Consider the following 19,378-nt stretch of genomic DNA (forward strand, 5'->3'; position numbering starts at 1 on the left):
ATAGAAATATTCGAACTGCTACAATTTGAACGCTTATCACACGATTTCCCCAAGTGTTAGTGACAACTTTATTTCCATTGCGCATAAATCACGCGAGAGTTCGATCGGAATAAAACAAAAATAAACTTGTCATTTTAATCAACAGCAAAACAAAAATCTAGCGTGAAGTGAATGTAGCACCCAAAATACTGTCTCATGTGAAAGCGGCACATAAATCGTGGTGACATCTGCAAGTGTTCGCCTGGTTCGCCTCGTTGAATGAGCAAATATTACACACAGTTCATATGTGAGCCTGTATATTGAAGAATCCAATCAACTCTTTTGCGATCGCAGCGCTGCCCGAGTGGCGAGCTTTGAACTAAGCGATGGTGATAATTTTCAGATTTTGCTTGAAGATTCGAACAAAATGCAGGGTTTTTATTATTTTTTCTTATAAATCGAATACAAACATACAAAAACGTGTGAAAATTTGGTAAAAAAATTGATCATTAATGATTCAGTAACTTTCCGTGGTATGTTTGATTGATATTTATGGAGAAATCGTAACATGAAATACCAAATTCGAAGAAGTGAGGTTGGGTACTGTATGCATATCTGGGATATTCTTTGTTTTTTGGGTTGGATTTTGAGATTAATTGATAAATTATGATCAAAAGTTTTATGACTAGTCTATTTACTCATGTTTTATCATCTAAATCAAATCTGTATGTGAACTGAAAATTTCAAATTTCATCCTAGATGGTCAAGAGTATAGGACAATTTGAAATCATATGTTTGATGACAACATGTGAATAATCGTTTTTCTTACCCATATTAGTAAGGTTTTGCCGTCTGCATTCTTTCAAACTCAAGTAAATTGAAAAATTCGTCAAAAATTTTTCTAAATGCATGGGATATGTCAAAACACTCACCATAACGCTATCTCGTGGTGACCACGCTGATTGGATTGTTCAATATCTGTTTTCTGTGCCTAAACCACAGACTAACAGACAGGACACTCAAATTAGATTCTTCAATCATTTTAACGGTCATTTCGAATATTCCTTTATTTGGGACAGTACTCGCATGTGTCATGATGGCGCCACGATACCCTATCAAAAACATCCTGTCTGTCATCTAGACTGTGTTTCTTTTTTTCATATACCAACAGAGTTGCCATTCATACAGAATTACCTGTAATGTATTGATTTGTATACGTCCATGCGAATTTCATGCAGGATACAGATTTAATACATATTGCCAAAACTATATACATAACTGTGCCTACTTCTCATCCTCCAACGCAATACAAAATCGAACCCGTTTTGTTATAATATTTACTTGCTTCTGGTCTGCCGCCACTTAATTTCGGGTGAAAAATACCAACACAATAAAAAATAGTCTAGATGAACAACGTTGAGCCAAATAAATGCTTACCTTACCTTACAACATCGCGAAAAAGTTAAATATATTATCAACGTAATCCAATAATTTATTGTGACGGTTCATTTTCAAATATTTTGATGAAATCAGCTGCTTAGTTGATCGGTGTTGACAAACGAGGGGAAACCAACTAGTAAAAAAACTTGTACATAACGCAAGGGGTGTACAGATAGTAAATAGTTCGCGCAGTACAATATAGGTGGAACTAATGCATCACGAAAAATTATTTTTATAAGAATTTACTCATACTGTCGTGTCTGTTAGTCTGTGCCTAAACCATAATACCACAGGCAGGAGGATTTTGTTATCGTTCCGGAACGTAGTGACACGTTTTGAAAGATCGCGGAGAATAGTCAAATAGGTGGCAGTAGTGTTTCCAACGTACACGCTCTTTGAACATAACTCATGGTTTGAGTTGGGATCACTCAAATTCACAAACTGGAACAATATGTCAAAATATGTCAATAGAGTACGCGTTGCTAGAATACATCGATTTTCATTGCCGTTTCTAGATCTGGTTTTTGAAACCCTAAATCATCAATCATAGATGTTTTCAATAGAAATTGTGTGGTTTCAATTCTGCTACACACTAAGATTCAATTCCGTTGTTCGGTAATTTTTTGACGAAAACTTTCGGCAATCAATAGAAATTACCGATATTTCGGTATATGAACGTCATTTTACAAAAATTATGCAAATTTTTGCCGGACGATCAGTTTTCACTACAGAGTTCGGTAAATAGATATACAATTCATACGGTAAAGCTGAATAGTCGCCGAGTACGGTAAAACCCATACCGTCCGTATGGTAAAATAATCTTCCAATAACCGAACTTCTGTAAATACTGATTGTCGTGAAAACTTACTGTCAAACAGTTGATCAAATTTTCAGTAAGTGTCTTTTTATTAATCAAATCAAAATCTTGTAGAGTTCATCGAATGGATTGAGGTACAGGTGCTAAAGTTTTTAAAACATTAGAACCACTAAACATTTTTTGTTTCCTCATAGGCAGAAAATAATTTTGTATGACTTATCCACTTGCTGCCTACACAAATCGTTCAAGGGCAATTTCTGGTGGACTCGACGGATTGTGCAGTGTTTTGGAAGGTGCTCATAATTCCGGTCAGCCGGAACATTTGACCCCTTTTTGCGTGGAATAAAACCATAGCAGGTTGGAATTTCCTTCATTCGTTTTTGTGAATATATGTAGTTTTCTAAAATCCGAAAATAAAAGAATTTTAACCAAAGGAAAATAAAAAAAAAACAAAAAATTACCGAACAATCAGTTAGATCCATTCGGTTTACAGTTTACGGTAGTTGTTTGACAGTTCAGCAATTACCGAACTGATTACCAAACGTTCAGCTGTTGAAAATTCGGTAAAAAATTACCGAATTCTGCGAAATTTTCTAAGTGTGTATGATAAGTGAGAAGTACAACATAAGAATATCAACATCGTTCCATTTCGATTCCAAACCGGTCAAAAGGAAACGGGTTTGAATTACTTTTCTGGGCTTTCCATTTAAAAGAAAGAAGAATGACTTTGTATATAAACATTTACGAATAAGAATGTTGTTATTTTGAGTGCAAGGAACTTAAGTTTTGAGTTAAACTCACTCGAATTTTGAAAAATATATTTTTTCCATATTTTGAGTAAAAAATTTTCAAATTTTGAAAGCTTCGCCTCTTGACTCATAAATGAGTAGATAGGATATAGTAACTCAAGTTTAGAGTACGTGCACTTTTTATGAATTTGAGTGGTGTGTCACTCAATTTTGAGTTATGATGAATGCGTATTCTAGAATTTTCAGCAGGAGATGTAAGGCACTGCTCGCTAATGATTCCTATAACTGAAAATATATGATTTTATCCATTCAAACGCGTACTAATATTTCCAAACCGTAGATGAAACAATATTACTAACCGTAACAAAAATGACTGAACTGGGGCCCTTATTAGGGGTATCACTACACGGTGAAAACCGAGTGAAGTGATTGTTACGATAATAAGGGCCTGATCACCTTTCTAAGTGTTTATTTCTTTGCTTTGAATTTCTAATCTGCACCCCTGTATAGAAAACGAAGATGTATCCCACATTAAAATTTTGTGCTAAAGATGTCGAAAACAACAGTTTGTCGAGTGTTCGAAGCCTACAAGGAAACCGTGAGTGTGGAAAGGAATCTCGATCCGAAAAGATACATCACCAACTTTCAAACGGTGCGGATTATCCTTGCCCGGAAAGAATACAAGTTGTGAAATTCCAGAAAAAAATCAAACTGGCACACTAAGCAGAATTTCGTGGCCAAAAATCGTGATCTTACACGACCGTGTTTTGACGAAACATAAGAGCTACACTTTGATCGGTGACGAAACATACGTCAAATCCGATTTGAAGCAGCTTCCCGGTCGAAAGATGTTCGTGTTTGCCGACTAGTTTGCAGTGAAGACTATGTTTTGGTAAACTTTTTGCATTTGTGGCATGAGAACGAGACCATTCGTTATACTCGACGATGACATTCCAAGTTTACACCGAAGAATACCTGAAAAAAACGTGTATTACCGTTCATCTGTCAGCACAGTGACACAGTTATCTTTTGGCAAGAGATTTGGCCAGCAGCCACTACTCCAAGCTGCTTCTGGAAAGGGCATGCTGCCAACAAGATCGATTTTGTCCCCAAGCTAATGAATACTCCAAATTGTGCGGAATTTCGAACAACCGAAAACTACTGGACAATTTCAAAGTAGCGACTTCGATGAAGCAGCGGGGGGCTGCAAAGGACCCCAGTGTACTCTTACCTTATCAGATATGTTCCCAATAATTTTCCCGTTTCTTCCGATATTTACGTTTGTGTTTCTGCTAGTAAATACACAGACATTTTGCGATCTCAACGAACAGGTTCGAATGGCAAGTGACTCATACATTCGGAAATCGGATTGAAAATAATTTATCACAATCAGGAATTGTACTTGAAATATGGGTTTATTAAAAATACACTTTTTATTACGATGTTTTGAAACCATAAATAAACAAACCTTCCATCCTTGCCACTTTCCTAGCATTTATTTGTGCGTGATCGAGTGACGCATCTGTCATCTGTTTACCGAATGAACGATTGTAACTAAATATATTGTCGAAAGTTATTCATAAATTAAAGAAACATTCTCGATTGTGGCGATATTAACTGGTATATGATTCGACAAACTTGAACTTATTGGTAAAGTCGTTGGGAACAATGCAACGTCAAATTCGAGAAATTTTTATAGGCAAACAATTATCATCATTCGGATTGTAATTTATTCTAAAATTTTAACACGTTCAGTAGTACGCTGTTTTCAACATATGCCAAGTCAACTAATAAACTACATCCGATCAATAGTGTGCTACAATTACAGTATAACAAGTTAAAGTGGAATTAAAACTTTTCAGCCGCAGTAAAATAAATATCTTTATGCGCTTGAATTTCAAAAACAGAATAAATTATTAATTTGGTGATGCTAATGATCGGAATTAACATATCAACACCTAAAAATAGAGGATTGATCCACCTCTAGTCTAACTAATACTCGCCCACGATAGCTGTTGGTCCCGCCAGTTAACAACTGAATGCTGCTTCGAACAGCAATTGTGCTACAATGAGGATACCGGTGCCGATTGGTTACTATTTGCATCAGTTCCGTCTGTCAGGTCCCCTTCGAACAAACCCGTCCCGGATTGAATCTCGACAGCTTGAGGTTCCTTGCTTACGGAAATTTTTCTTTTCTTCAAAGACAGCACCGATGGATGGGCACTGTGTCGCCTACGTTTGACTTTACTTTTCCCAGCTTTACCACGAGATTTTGCCGTGGTGGATTCCTCTTCCACCGGAGGACGATATTTTTTCCCGATGAATCCAGAACATTTGGATGCTCCACAATGGCAGATTTTCTTCTCATCGCTCGTACTTTCGAAGTTGTAGTTGAATGTTAGTTCATCACCCTAATAACGGAAATTGGAATGTACTTTGACATCATTTGTAAAGTGGAAGCATTGCAGAACTTACCGCTTTGATGTCTTTGATTGCAAACAGACCCACCGACTGAGCACCTCCCACGTTCCACAGCAGCGTCTCGCAGTTCGGTTCACACGAATGATTAATAAACCGCGCCAGGTTGCCCCTCGGTCCTGCATCGATGGTGAGTTCCGAGTCGACCGTCAAAAAGTACCAGTTTTCATCCTTTTGTTCCTTTTTTTGTTGAAGCCTTCGCGCCAGCTCATCATTGTTGACCACCTCGCCAACGTATTCGATAACGAACCGACCCACTCGAATGTCCTCCTGTGCGACGAGACCCCAGCCTTTGTTGGGTATCCGTTTGGCAGCCAGCGCTGGATATTGTTTCTTTTCAAAGCACTGATTTTGACATCGCTCTCGGGTAGGGCAAACCTTTGGATTGCACTCGATGAGCAGGGCTCGATTAATGCAATTCGAATCCGGTCCACATGGATCGCTGTCGGACGGTTTGCATTCACAAACATTTTCTTCCTGTAAGCATTGAAAAATATAGAAATTTTTTGAAACAACGTTTCAATAATAGCCTACCTCAGCTTCCTTGCCGACACTCGGCGGTTTCAACGGTGGTACATATCTATTGCTCCTAATCTTCACATACATCGGCGGTTTAAAGGAACTGTCGGCCTGGTCAGCATCTTCGTCGGTTTTCTTTGCCTGCAACATTCCGTGGACCGCTTTTGCTTCCCGCAGGGCTTCGTTGTACTTAACCAAAATGCCAACCTGCTTCCGTTCCGACACGTTTTCCGAATCACCCTCCTGATACAGGTAGATTCTCCTTCGATTGATCCAACCATAGTCATGGGAACCAAAAAATTTAATGCAAATGTCCCACACTTCATGCGGTCTTCGATGCATAAATTCCGGAACCATCGGAGGCGGTACAATCAAGGCCGGCCAAAATCGGAAGTGAGAATACTTGGCCCACACGACTTCGTTGTACAGTGGCATCCGACCGGATTCGCATTCTTCGCAAATGTATTTTCCCTCGGGTGGAATGAATTTCAAACATTCAAGGTGAAACGCAGTGGGGCATGTTTCGCAACAAATTAAACTACCTCCCTTGCAACAGAGGAAACACCAATTTACATTCAACGAGCATTTTTCCAGACTATGCTTCGGGCAAATTAAGGCCACACTGGTCAGTAGCTGTGAACCGGCCGGTATGCACTTGGCATCCGTGTGATATGACGAGGGACACTTGACACACCGCATCAGTTGACCCTTGGTCGTGGTCGCATTGGTTCGTGGATCATCCGAGACACAGGTGTGACACGTGTGGTACGGACAGAACAGCGTGCTTGAGTTCGGTGTGCTGGTTAACTTGTGCTGTGGAAACAACCTCAGACAGGGAAAGTGATAGTACTTGCCACAGCCGGTAACCGTGCAGCGATGCTTGCGCTCATCCCGGATCGTCTCTTCCTGATCCTGACAAACAAAGCAAATCGGTGCCTTTTGGGTGCTGCAGTCCGGGCAAACGAACGCTTTACTGTCAACCGTTTTCTCCGGTTTACTGACCGCGTTCGGTGGAATCTGAACACATCCTGTAATATTGGAAACAGTTTGTATGAGTATGTAAAAAATATAATTGTCAAAAAAATATAATTGGTTGGACAAAGCACTTTGTGTCAAGTGGAAAAATTGTGTCACTAGCAGTAGAGTTCATGTTGAACTGCCAAGTCGCTCAAGTAGTGCAATATAAACTGCTAACATAAAGACTGTACCAGAAAGTATGGACGCACTTTGATTTCGCTGTAAATAATTCACAAGTGTTAGATATTCAAATTTTATTCGATATACTGATAATATTAGACTACAACAGAATATTCTTCTCAACATTTGCTACTTAGCCATTGTAGACTAGCTGGCGCACCTTCTTGCGAACGTTCCTCATTAAATTCCGTACAGACTTCTTGGCGACAAGTTTTGACACTTTTTTCCTTTTTCTTTTTCGAACTGTTGAATGGTTTCGGCTGCCGAAACATGTTTCCTAAGATGTGCCTTCGTTAATGCCCAAAATTCCTCAATTGGTCGAAGTTGTGGGCAATTTGGTGGATTCATGTCTTTTGGGACGAAAGTGACATTTTTGATAGTATACCATTCTACCGTTGATTTCGAGTAGTGGCAAGAAGCAAGATCTGGCCAGAAGACAACAGGATCCTTGTGGCTTCGAAGCATGGGTAGTAGTCGTTTTTGTAAACATTCCTTGATGTATATTTCGCTGTTCATTGAAGCAGTGGTGATGAAGGGTTTCGAAATCTTACCGCAGCTACAAATTGCTTGCCAGATCATAGCTTTCTTACCAAATTTTTCGACTTCAATCGATGTCTCGGACTGGTTTAACACTTGCCCTTCTCGCACCGTATGATATTGTGGTCCCGGCAAGGATTATGCAGTTCAACTATCCAGCAAGAATCGTATTGTACAGCTTTCGAACCCTCGGCCTGATCGATGCTTCTTGTTTCGGACTACGTTTTGGTTGTTTCTGCTTCTTATAGGTTCGAAGATTCAAACGTTATTTAACACGAAGAACATTTGACTTCGAAGTGCCCACTTTTTTGGCCACATCCCGAACTGAAACCTCCTTCTTTTGCTCGAACGCCTTCAGTATACGTTTATCCAACTGCGGGTTAGCAGGACCTTTTTTTTCGACCCGTTTTCGGTTTATCCTCAAAGGTGTTATCCTCACCGAACTTCCTGATTGCATTTCGCACGGCTTTTTCACTTACTCCTTCCATTTTTGCTATCTTTCTCAGTGACAGTCCGCGTTCTGTGCACCATTTGTACACAATTTATCGACGTTGTTCTGCTGAAAGTTTACGCATTTCGAAACAAACTAATGAAAACTAATAAACAGCTGCATAAGTGGTTAGAGAAGAGTGTAAACCACAGGACGCAGCCATAAAAATTGCCAGATTCTGAACCATTACGAAATAGCAGCGGTTTTTGGTTGCGTCCATACTTTCTGAGACGGTCTTTAATGCCATTGAACAGGTTCTTGACTTTATGTGTTTTAGTTTTGTGCGCCGTTCACTTCGCACGAGAGACATTTTAATCGAAATTCTGCTGTTTCTTCGCTTTCGAGAGGTAAACGTAAAATGATCTGGATAATGGGGTGCTGGATGAAGGTGATCAGCACTGTTTATCAACAGCACAAATAAAGTAAAGGGTGTATAAACTCAAATTGTATCACAAGAAAATATTCGGCAATGTTTACTCATTCACGAACCTTTCCTTTTATGATCTTGTACAACGTTAGGATTAACATTAATATGAATATTACTGTGGAATTCGCAAAAACAACTGTTCATTGAATAGAAATAGGAAAGTTTGTTCGGACCTAATCTCACAAAATCTACAAATCCTGTTTACCCTATAGTTCCGGAACCGGAAGTAGTATTCACAACAATTTTAAGAATTCCGTATGAAACTGTAGGACTTTTTCTTTGAACCTATAAGCTTGTGAAAATCGATTTAGACAAATATGACCTACAAATTGGAACAACAAATATGACCTACAAGTTAAACCTAGTTAAACCTAGACTTTCTATCTCACGCTCGGAACGTTCGGAACGGAAGAATCCAAGTACAGTATTGTGTAGTGAACAATAGAACGACCTCGAAATGAGTGAACCAAACGAACAAAAGCTACCGCCGACACGAAAGAATACAATTGTTGTTGACTTCAGGCAGTGCAAAATTCGACCTTCGATACGAGAACTGGAAGGTTTGCTTAAGGAGCAAATGCATCTTGACATTAAACGTGTGCATTTACTTCATTGTAATGAGACGAATAATGTTGTTTACATCCAGTTTTATAAAGAGTTGGATCCAATTCAATTCGTAGAAGACAAAAACAATGTGCACTATGTGGAGCACGAGAACATTAAGTACAACATTCCAGTATATATGGAAGAAAGTGCTATAGAAGTGCGTGTGCATGATCTTCCCTCAAGCGTCACCGATTCTTATATTCGCAAAACTATGTCCCAATACGGAGAGATTCTCTCTATCGATAAAGAAAAGTGGAAGAACTTTTTCCCCGGTATTCTAAATGGCGTACGTTTGTTACGCATACACTTGAAGAGGCCTATACCTTCTAATGTAATTTTCGGTCAAGATACAAGAATTCCGTGCAAATCACTTGTTACCTATGACAATCAAATGGCCACATGTCAATATCATCAAAGAACGGCAACTTCAGTACAAATAAAAAATAAAATAAAAAAGTGCTTCCATACCTAGAAATGTCAAACCAACTCAACTATGAGAGCTACTCACCCGGATGATAGAAGTTATAACACTTGCTGCACTTGCTCACATCATTTGGTTTATAGCAGACGACGCACACGAAACCCTTCGGAACACCCTTCATCAGATAGTTCTTCTCGAGAGTGAAGATAAAAAGCTGTTCTAACGTTTTCGGTTCCTTTTTCACTTTCGTCGGTGCATTCGCCCCGACCGGACTCGGATCCTTCTTGATCTGACCGATCCCGAGTTCCATCTCAAACTTTAGAAATGAGTTCCGAAGCGCTTGCGAGCGCAATCTGTTGGAAACCCTGGCATTCTTTGCACCGGCAGCCGACTGCATTCGTAGGGAGCAGATTTTCTGAACGTACTTCTGTAGTTTCTTATCGATATCGGCTTCGGTTTGACCCTCGAAAACGTATATCCGACTCATGTTCAGCAAATGATTGTACGCTTCCCGATCGAATCCTGCCATTTCAGAAATATCGTCACATTCACTGCTAGTTCCACTGGCCGTTTCCATCATATCACTTCCGTCTGTCATCGATTGGAAATACCTGGTAATAGTGTTTCGCAGAAGGTCCGGATCATCCGGTTCCAGTTTAATGCGTTTAAATTCTGGATCAAGATCGGTGGCTGAAATGGGTTCGTAAGCCGGGCTCTCGGGGGTAGGCGATCGGCGTCGTTTCCCTCCTGTAGATTCGAAGGATTCCCCAAAACTATTGCTATGGAATCCAGCCGAAGAACTCTTCGCACGTTTTCGCATCTGTTTCGGTCGGTTACTTTCTAACTCTAGTAAGGCTTGGAAACGTTGTTCTCGCGACTCGATCGAGTATTGCAGCATTTCATTGGCTTGTTTGATTGCTTCCATCCACGGATGGTTGGGCTTCAAAACGGTGCTAATTTTTCTTTTCAGATGCCTCCATTGTTTGTCTATCAAGATTTTATATTCTTCCATACTGACAAACGGCAACAACAAAGACTCCGGTATCCAACTACGACGACCGTTGTCGGCGAAAAATGTAACGTGGATCACTTTGAGCTTTTTGGCAGTGTTTTTGAATTTAATTACTTTACCATCGGTCGGATCAGCACAAACCATGCATGGCCAGTGGAGCACTTTATTGCTCAATGCACCCCAACCCAGTTGTCCTTTGATCGGTTCCTCTCCGAGCACCATCACTTCGTGGTCAATCGAGGAACCGTTAGCGCTATCGGCATCCGGTGATTTTTCCATAGTCTTCATCGGCGAAATATTTTCACTTTCCACCACAATTTCCGTATCGTTTATACTCGAGCTGAAACTGGCATCCAGATCTAATATTTTGATTTGATCTATCCCTAAAATTTCGCCAGTTGGAATTAATTCCGCTATCGTATCGAGAGCTTCCATCGATGGCGGGGCTTCCAAACATTCACTCAACGAACTCAACTCATATTCTGCTGCTATTGAGTGTGGTTCAACGGGGTCCGGAATCAATGGTGGTTCAACAGAATCCGGAATCAATGGTGGTTCAACGGGATCCGGAATCAATTCAGATTCTATTTTTTCTGTACAAACAGTATCAACTGAAACGGGACTATTGTTTTCATTTTGCTGTGTAGCAGGTTCAGGAATTTCCGAGTCATGTGATACCAAAATGTCGTCATGTACCGGGAGCAGATCAGTCGCGATCATATTTTGTTTCATTTCATTAGCGGCATCGCTAGAATCGGTTACCAAAAGAATATTGCTGACTTCACTTGTTGAATTGCCTTCAAATTGTTGTGGTGACGTCGGGGGAAAGTTTAGAACTGTTATTTCAAATTCCTCGGACTCAGAGAGCAACTCGACAACTTTTTCTACCTTTATGGGTTTTGTTCTCGGTGAAAATTTTGTTATAAACTTGGCCACATTCATTGGAATGTAATCGTTATTTTCTTTCTGCTTTTGGATGCGACCATAGCGACTTACTGGACGGTTGGTTTCCTTTTTTGGTTCCGTTAATTTTGGGCTCAACGTGCTTTCAAGCTGTTTAAGCAAATATTGGTATCTATCGGGAGATTTTAATCGCTCTTCAGCAACTTTCGGAGAAATTATTGCGTCGGAAGGTTCGCTGGAAGATGCGTCCGGTGAGTTTAATGGTTTATAGTTTACCTTCGATTCCCCATCGTCACTCTTGTTTTCAATATTCACCACGGTCACTGCATCTGGTGCAGTAGCTTGGTAAGATATAGTTTCCGGACTAGTTTGAATATATCTTTTGTTTCTTCGAATGGAACGAAGAGAGGCAGGTTTCGAGACCAACGTTGTTTCTGGCTGTTGCACTTGGCTGCTCTCAAGGATAATTGTTGGTTCAACTTTACCCGGTTCAATCGACTCTTCGGTTGGTATAACATTTTTCACATCTACTGATTTATTCAATGGATTCAATCTCGTCAGCAAAACGTGTAATTTTTCTGCTTGCGGTCTCAAGTCAGCAAGACGTCTTTTGCTTCTACCTCGAGTTATGGGAGATAATGTGGAGACCAGTTTATTGTTCGGACGTTTGAAAGCTAGAATTAAAATGGTTATAGAAAAAAAAACTGCAATGATAATTTTAAAAAACTTACCATTTTCAGTTGGGAGTGATCTACACCGCTTGGGAGTCTGCGGAATTTGATCCCCAACTTTGATGCCGTTCTTAGTCCGAATCGTTCCATCGTTAGTAGAGATAACACTGGATTCGAGCATTTCTTCGACATCAACGCTCATTTTTGGTGATCGATTGACAGGACTACCCTTCTTCCGTTCTGTTTGGTTGGGACGAATTCTATGACAAGCAAATGAAAGAGTTTTAAAATACACATCGCCAACATATATTCTAGTTTGCTGAGATTAAAAACCATAGCGTTTACTTTCACTTGGACACACAAAAAAGTACCGCCAAAACTGGTAACCCTATTGCATAACAGATTCCGATAAGACAAGAAGTACTACGATTGGCAAAATAGGAATCACAAAACACCACAGGTTCCAAAAATCTGCACCACAAAATACTACTTACTTGCGAATTCTTGTTTTACGACCCATTTTGTTCGCTTTTAACGTAATCAAAGTTTGCTAAGAAACGACACTTTATGCTGCACCGATATTCAACGTTGGAAGCGTCTCGTTAATTTTTCCCCACTATACAATACGGCCAGCTATTTTAATCATTTAAAGAATTGTCTATACTGTGCAACTTATATTTTTGCAAAATTACTATGAAAATACACTGAAACATTAGAGAATAACTGTAAAAATTATAAAGAAAACAAAATGCAAGCCGTGGCTTCACTTTGCGTTTTATATATAAAACTTGTCAAAGATAATACCGTTCGAATGTGTTAGTTTGAAATCGAAACTGGAACGTCAATCGAAATCCGACTCAGAAAGAATCGAAACGTCTGAATCTAACGTCAAACATACACGGCTACTAAATACAACCTAATAATTAAAATTATTTAAAATGAATTGGGAAAGTTTGATGAATATTCCATTATATCGCGAGAAAGAAAAAAATTCATAAGTACTGTGGCGGTTCGTAGGTGTGAAGGTAGCTAGCTTATTGAAAACTAAGTTATTTGTTCTACAAACCAGAATTCAGCTGTTTTTCAAAGATGGGCGAATCTTACAAAAGTAAATCGAGTTTCTCTCACCTACCAATAAAAGCTTCAAAATCCTACAATTTTGCATGAAAATTCGGATTCTACAAAAATCTCAACTTTGTAATACAAAGAACTATAAAAGGTGAAACTGTCATACCATTTATTTACGTAAGTTTCGCCCTCCGTATTCCATGACAACTAACGAGGCGATACTTCAATTGCTACTAAGGAAGGGCGAAACTTTTTTTTCTGTATTTTAAGATGGTTTCAGAGCCTTCTACCACTGGAAATAGTAAATGAGACGATAAAATTACTCGCAGATTTGTCTTAGTCGCGAAAACCAGCCAATTTCATTAAAAACAAGGAAGCATAAAAGTAAACAAATCCAAAAAGGGCGAAACTCTTTTTATGTTGATTTATTCCGTGGATATAGATAGAAAGTGGTAAAATTTGCATCACTTTTGAAGATAAACTAACAATTCATCGACTAATCATAAATTGGTCTGAGAATATACGATAATTTCTAAATACGATTTGAAACCAAAATCGAAACATTCATCGATGTTTTTCTCCATTTGCTGTCAATGTTAGATTCGCCGTTCTTCGAAAAACAGCTGAATTAACTGGCGTAATGGCCTTTGTTGGCGTGCCGTTACCTACACTTAAATAAAAATTTACGTTCGATTCACTTGAAAAATCACGTAAAATGGTTTCAAATGTTAAGTTAAATATTTCGCTCGACGAAAATGAATGTTATACGAACATCCCCTAAAATGAATAGAGTCATCACATAAGGTTGACGTGAATTGACCAAACGTAAAACAATCTACGTGAAATTCCGGTATGAAAAACTCGATTTTGAAAAAGGCCCTCAAAGTGTAAGTAGTGTAAATATTTGCGAGATATGTTATCTAATTACAATTTTTACTACATCGACCGGACCATTCCAGCATGAAAGTTTCCATGTGTTCGACTGGACCGAGTGCCTACGTGAGTCCGGAAGTGTGCCCGCTCCTGCCGAATGCTTCAAACTTGGTCCACCGAAAAACAAATTCGAAATCAGTATGCAGCTAGAGACACTGGACTCGTGTAATGCAACCTCAACCTGCATCGTTAGTGTTGTGGGAGTTTTCGGATCTCGACTTCGGCTTCGGTTGGATGCACACTTAATTTCCTTTATCAAACTGAGCAATATTTTTACCGACTTTTACACAGCTGAACGTACCGGAATCAGGATGAGGATTCGGTAAATATTATACTGTTGGGTTAGCACGGGAAGATTCTAAAACAACCGATTAGTTCAGTAATTTCTACAGTTCAGTACAATAAGAAATAAATTTTGAATTTAATTTAGTTTAATGTTTGAAATTTCAGAAAACCAAAACAAAATAATTGAACTTCGAATGCATTTTACTATTTAAATGAAAATATATGTTATTTTTATATGAGTTCAAACTTCGTTGGAAACATTACCCAGTTGTAGTTAGCGTTCCGATATTGGCTTTCAAACGCAAAACTAAAATCAAGTCCGCGCCTTCTATGTTTCACTTTATGGACCAAGAAAACGATGTTGTTAGCAAATTATCACATTGAGCAATATAGGAATCGAGTATTAAATGCGGAAATAGTTACTAACATAGTAATTTTTCCTTAAACAAACCTACGGAATGGGTAAAACTTTTGCATTCATTCAACTTGTGCATAAAAAGTAAACCTTTATTTTTCAGTACAGAACTACAATGGTATCAACAGATAAAGTCAATATTATCAATCTGTAAGTCATTCGAAAGCAAAAAACTTAGAACGTTACCAAGCGGAATAATAAAAATATTGGTTGAAACTCTAATTGATAGAAATCAATGATTTTTCCCTAATTACAACAGAATATTATTTGATTATTCGAATTTCAACTTCAAATAAATAAAAATTCACTGGAGAATAAACACTCCTATGTATTTTGTTAGCTTCATTTGAAAACATCATCGTTTGTACAACAGCGCCATCTACATGTCGAACTGTCGTTAGAAGGCCAATCAAATATTGTATTTATTATGACCAAATAAAACATTTTATCTGTAGGGTGGCTTGCATTTGCATGGAACCACAGTGCTTGAGAAGCATCGCCTATCTCTGATGCAAGAGCCGGATATTTAGAAACTAGAGCCTGTGCTACCATATTTTTATAGAACGTAGAAGGGCTCTTGCGGAAAAGCATCATAATTATAATCACTTTATCCATCATTGTGCTCAACTTATACTTACAATCCATAATTAACTCGAAGATAATCGTATAACACGAATAACAATGACAATGACAATGACAAAAAAACGATTTCTGGAGGCTTGTCTATTCGAGATCTCACGACGTTATTAGTTGCTTTTTATTTTCAGCCATTGAAATTCTATGCTAATTTTCTGAAATAAATGTTTTATTTTCATGGTATTTTTCATTTCATAGATTTATATAAAAATTTGAAATATCTCCCTTTTAACTTCAACCATTATAAAATAGTAATTCTCTTGTATTTAAATTTGATATGGACTGATAGGTAAATGTGATACAAACAGTACATTCCATTATACTTATGAAACATGTAATTTTTATGTATTAAGCCGCTTTTAAATGCCAGTCCATTAAAACCTACGTGAAAAGTAGGGTGGAAAATCTTCACATAACTTTTCACGTAACAATATATGATTATTATTTTAAGTGTACTGTGAGATTAGAGTGTGATTTAGAGAATATAGTTTGAGAGATAGGCTGATTGTGATTGACTTTGGATGAACATGAAGTGTTTCTGAATTTAGTGATGATTTCGTTCAAACACTTCAATGGCGTTCCTATATTTGAAAGAATTTGTTCAAGCACGACTATGTCGTTTACCAATTTGGAAAAGGCCTCATAATTGACACATAATTCTCTACTAAATGTTGTACTCTTGTTTCATTCTGTTTTTCGCAGTAGTGTATGAAAATTTTGAACCTTCAATGGAGTTCTCGGTTGATTTTTCAAATGGCTGTATGAGCAAGTGACAGTTCCTCTTTTACTTTCTCTTTCGATTATTGTGACGTGATTATAAAGGTTTCCTTGTTTTTAAAATTGTTTCAATGTTTCAGGTATCATTTTATACAAAGAGTTGATTAATTAATAGAAAAGAAAGTAAACAAAGAGAAAATGTCACTTGTTTTTACGGCCTTTTGAAAAATCAACCGAGAATCAAAAAGGTCTGGGCGGTTCTTCAAAAACTTACTGTTCTGAATTGTTCTAGTATCTAGTACCTACATAGCAAAAAGCATTGTAAATTAAGTAACCAGTCGTTTTTTTTAAACCAGTGTATATTTTATATTTTCTATTTAATAGAAATAAACAGTTCATTACAGCCTTAAGCTCGAAAGTTCACCACGATCTTTCAACACTTTGTTCCGGAGCGGTAACAAAGTTCTTTTGCCGGTACTAGTACTGCAACCATGCTCGCAAAAAAAGTATTTTGTTTACAATTTGTTCGAGAAATGTGAGAACTAGAACTTTTGTTAGAATATCAGGGCTTGTATTGTGAATCCTCAAACGAACAAAGCAACAAAAAAAAAACACTCACTGTGAACACTTTGCTCGACATAACTGAATGAGAGACCTATATTAGAGAGAAACTGGATGCGTGAGAGAATATGCTACTGAGCATACATATGAACTAAGCAATCCATGGCAATCCAATGAAATGAAGGGTTCACTTTTGTTAGAACTTTGCTTCAAGGCGTGCTACAAGATGCGAAGTAAGGTCATACAGGCAATTTTTCAGTGTTGGTTTACAGAAATCATTTATGAACATAATATTTGCTCCAAGACCAAATTTTATCACTATAGGTTATGTAATCAATTTTTGTAATCGAAATTAAAGATTTAAACAGCCACTGTGTGGAATAAACGACAAGACCTATTATTTAAGTACAGAGGCAACAAGAAAAATCAACCGACTTTCAACCGCAAATAAATTAAAATTTACTGCGAAGTATAATTCGAAAACATCATCGCTTGAACTACAGCGCTATCTACCTGTCGAACTGTCGTAAGAGGGCGAATAGTTTTTAATCCATTTTCTGTTCGTTCCTTTATATGAAAATGTGTGATGATGGAAACAAAAAGCTTTTGTGTGCGTATTTAAAATAAGACGTTTCGGCGCAGAGTTTTTGTTGGGTTGTAAATGTTGGGTGTAAACATTAATGCAAAAAAGCAATCTTCTGGTTTTCAGCGCGCACGCAAAATACTACTTTTTTTTCTTAGCGGTGGAGAGACGCCACGAATTTCATATTTAGAGATAGTTGTGAATTGAAATAAAACATAAAATGCAATCACCGCAAGTGTATGTTAATTGTGTAGACTAATAAATTCAACCTACGTTAATTTGGCACATCTCTTTCAGCCCTAGCTGAAATCCACTTCTTTACTGCCGACTTTGTCTGTCACAATTAAATTTACTTACGGTGCTGCAAGATAACGAAGTTACACACCACGACGAACTACTCCAACGAATGTCCAACTATGTAAAAATTGTTGTAAGTAGGTCATTAGGCTCGAGGTCGATTATAGTCTAATTGAAAAACATATTTAAAGCTTATACCTCTGGAGGATTTTCCCTATGCTATTTGTGGTGTGTGTATTGCTCAGCTGAATGAAATTCATGAGTTCCAGCAAACGGTTATGCGGAATCATATCGCTGTGAAGGATTATCGCCGAACGTACGGTGATGAAATCATTTATCCCAAACTGGAAGAGGACGATGTAATCCTTATAGATGTATATGACCTCGACCCACGACTCACTGAAATCAAAGAAGAAGAATATTTTATTCAGGATGATGTTCCTGAAATTGTTTCTGGCCAAACTGTGGAGATTGTTAAAGATGTTGGTGTTTACCACATGGATGGAGAGCTTAAAACGGTAGTGGTGAAGCAGGAAAATTTATCTCCAGAGCATGAGGTGACTACTGTGACCAATGAAAAAGTTTGCAATGAAAACAAAAAAGCTATTCCAAGCAAACCTTCAACTGTAATGCCTCATATCAACATCTTGAATAGAAGAGCGATAACATCGACAGTTCCGAAACGACCTCCACCGGAAATAACTTCAAATTTAAAGGTTATGGTTCAAGAAAAACGAATAAAAGTATCGGTGCTTAATGCGTCCGCCGTTGTGAAATGTTCGCAGTGCGATGCAGTGTTTCAAACCCAGAAAAATTTAGCTGTTCACGAGTCAACTGATCATCGAAAATCTAATACCGATGTAATGAAGCCATCGATGCATGCGAGCACATCTTCGTTACCTACAAAACTAAACTCACAAGTCATACAAAATCGCCGAACGCAACGTATGGAGTTATTCAAATGCAATCAGTGTAACAGCAGTTTTATTCAAAAGGCCAATTACGAAAAGCACGTGAAATCTTGTCAATCTTCTGTTTTATCAAAATTGAATACCTCACAAATAACAATCAAAAGAACTACAACAGTGAACCCGAATCACCGAAAACCACAAGTCACACAGTTGAACCAAACTTCTCATTCAAAAAAATGCGATGAATTAGAAAATCGAATTCGCTGTCCACAGTGTCCTCTGACATACAAAATTAAACATTTTCTCAACAAACATCTCAAAGACGTACACAAGGTACCTGACAATAAAGAGGTGCACTATTGTTCGATTTGTCGGTTGTACTATTCCTGTAACGAATATTTACAGCTGCACATCCGAGCGATACATCGGTTTCATTGCCGTCAATGCAATGGTGATTTCAGAAAGTGCATGCATGCCCAAAGTCATGTGCAAGCTAACTTAATCAGAGTATCAAATAAAGAAAGAATGAAATAAGTTTATGAGTTTATACAAGTAATGTGTTTGTGAAATCCTGACTCAATATAAAAGTAGTCATCATACAACTGATCATTTATCTTTGGAACTAGCAATAAAGAGTAAAAACATTCAATGTTTACTTTTACATCAATGTTCAATGCAACACAGACACGATATGAATTAAAATATTTGTTAATTTGTTTTTTTTTT

The 19,378-nt window shown here is 38.0% G+C and overlaps 2 protein-coding genes across 2 annotated transcripts; one reads left to right on the forward strand and one right to left on the reverse strand.

Moving 5' to 3' along the window:
* Positions 1 to 4,420: 4,420 nt before the first annotated feature.
* LOC131434899 (nuclear receptor binding SET domain protein-like) lies at positions 4,421 to 13,012 on the reverse strand. The gene is made up of 6 exons (XM_058602157.1): positions 12,741 to 13,012; positions 12,307 to 12,506; positions 9,748 to 12,249; positions 5,998 to 7,010; positions 5,461 to 5,940; positions 4,421 to 5,396 (listed from the first exon to the last, which is right to left on the reverse strand). The coding sequence occupies exons 1-6, from the start codon at positions 12,764 to 12,766 to the stop codon at positions 5,049 to 5,051; spliced, it is 4,569 nt and encodes a 1,522-aa protein (XP_058458140.1). The 5' UTR covers positions 12,767 to 13,012; the 3' UTR covers positions 4,421 to 5,048.
* Positions 13,013 to 17,504: 4,492 nt separating this feature from the next.
* LOC131427528 (telomere zinc finger-associated protein-like) lies at positions 17,505 to 19,186 on the forward strand. The gene is made up of 3 exons (XM_058590838.1): positions 17,505 to 17,681; positions 17,742 to 17,874; positions 17,933 to 19,186. The coding sequence occupies exons 2-3, from the start codon at positions 17,851 to 17,853 to the stop codon at positions 19,184 to 19,186; spliced, it is 1,278 nt and encodes a 425-aa protein (XP_058446821.1). The 5' UTR covers positions 17,505 to 17,681; positions 17,742 to 17,850.
* The last annotated feature ends 192 nt before the right edge of the window (positions 19,187 to 19,378 follow it).

The sequence above is a fragment of the Malaya genurostris genome, chromosome 1, assembly GCF_030247185.1.
Source record: "Malaya genurostris strain Urasoe2022 chromosome 1, Malgen_1.1, whole genome shotgun sequence".
NCBI lineage: Eukaryota > Metazoa > Arthropoda > Insecta > Diptera > Culicidae > Malaya > Malaya genurostris.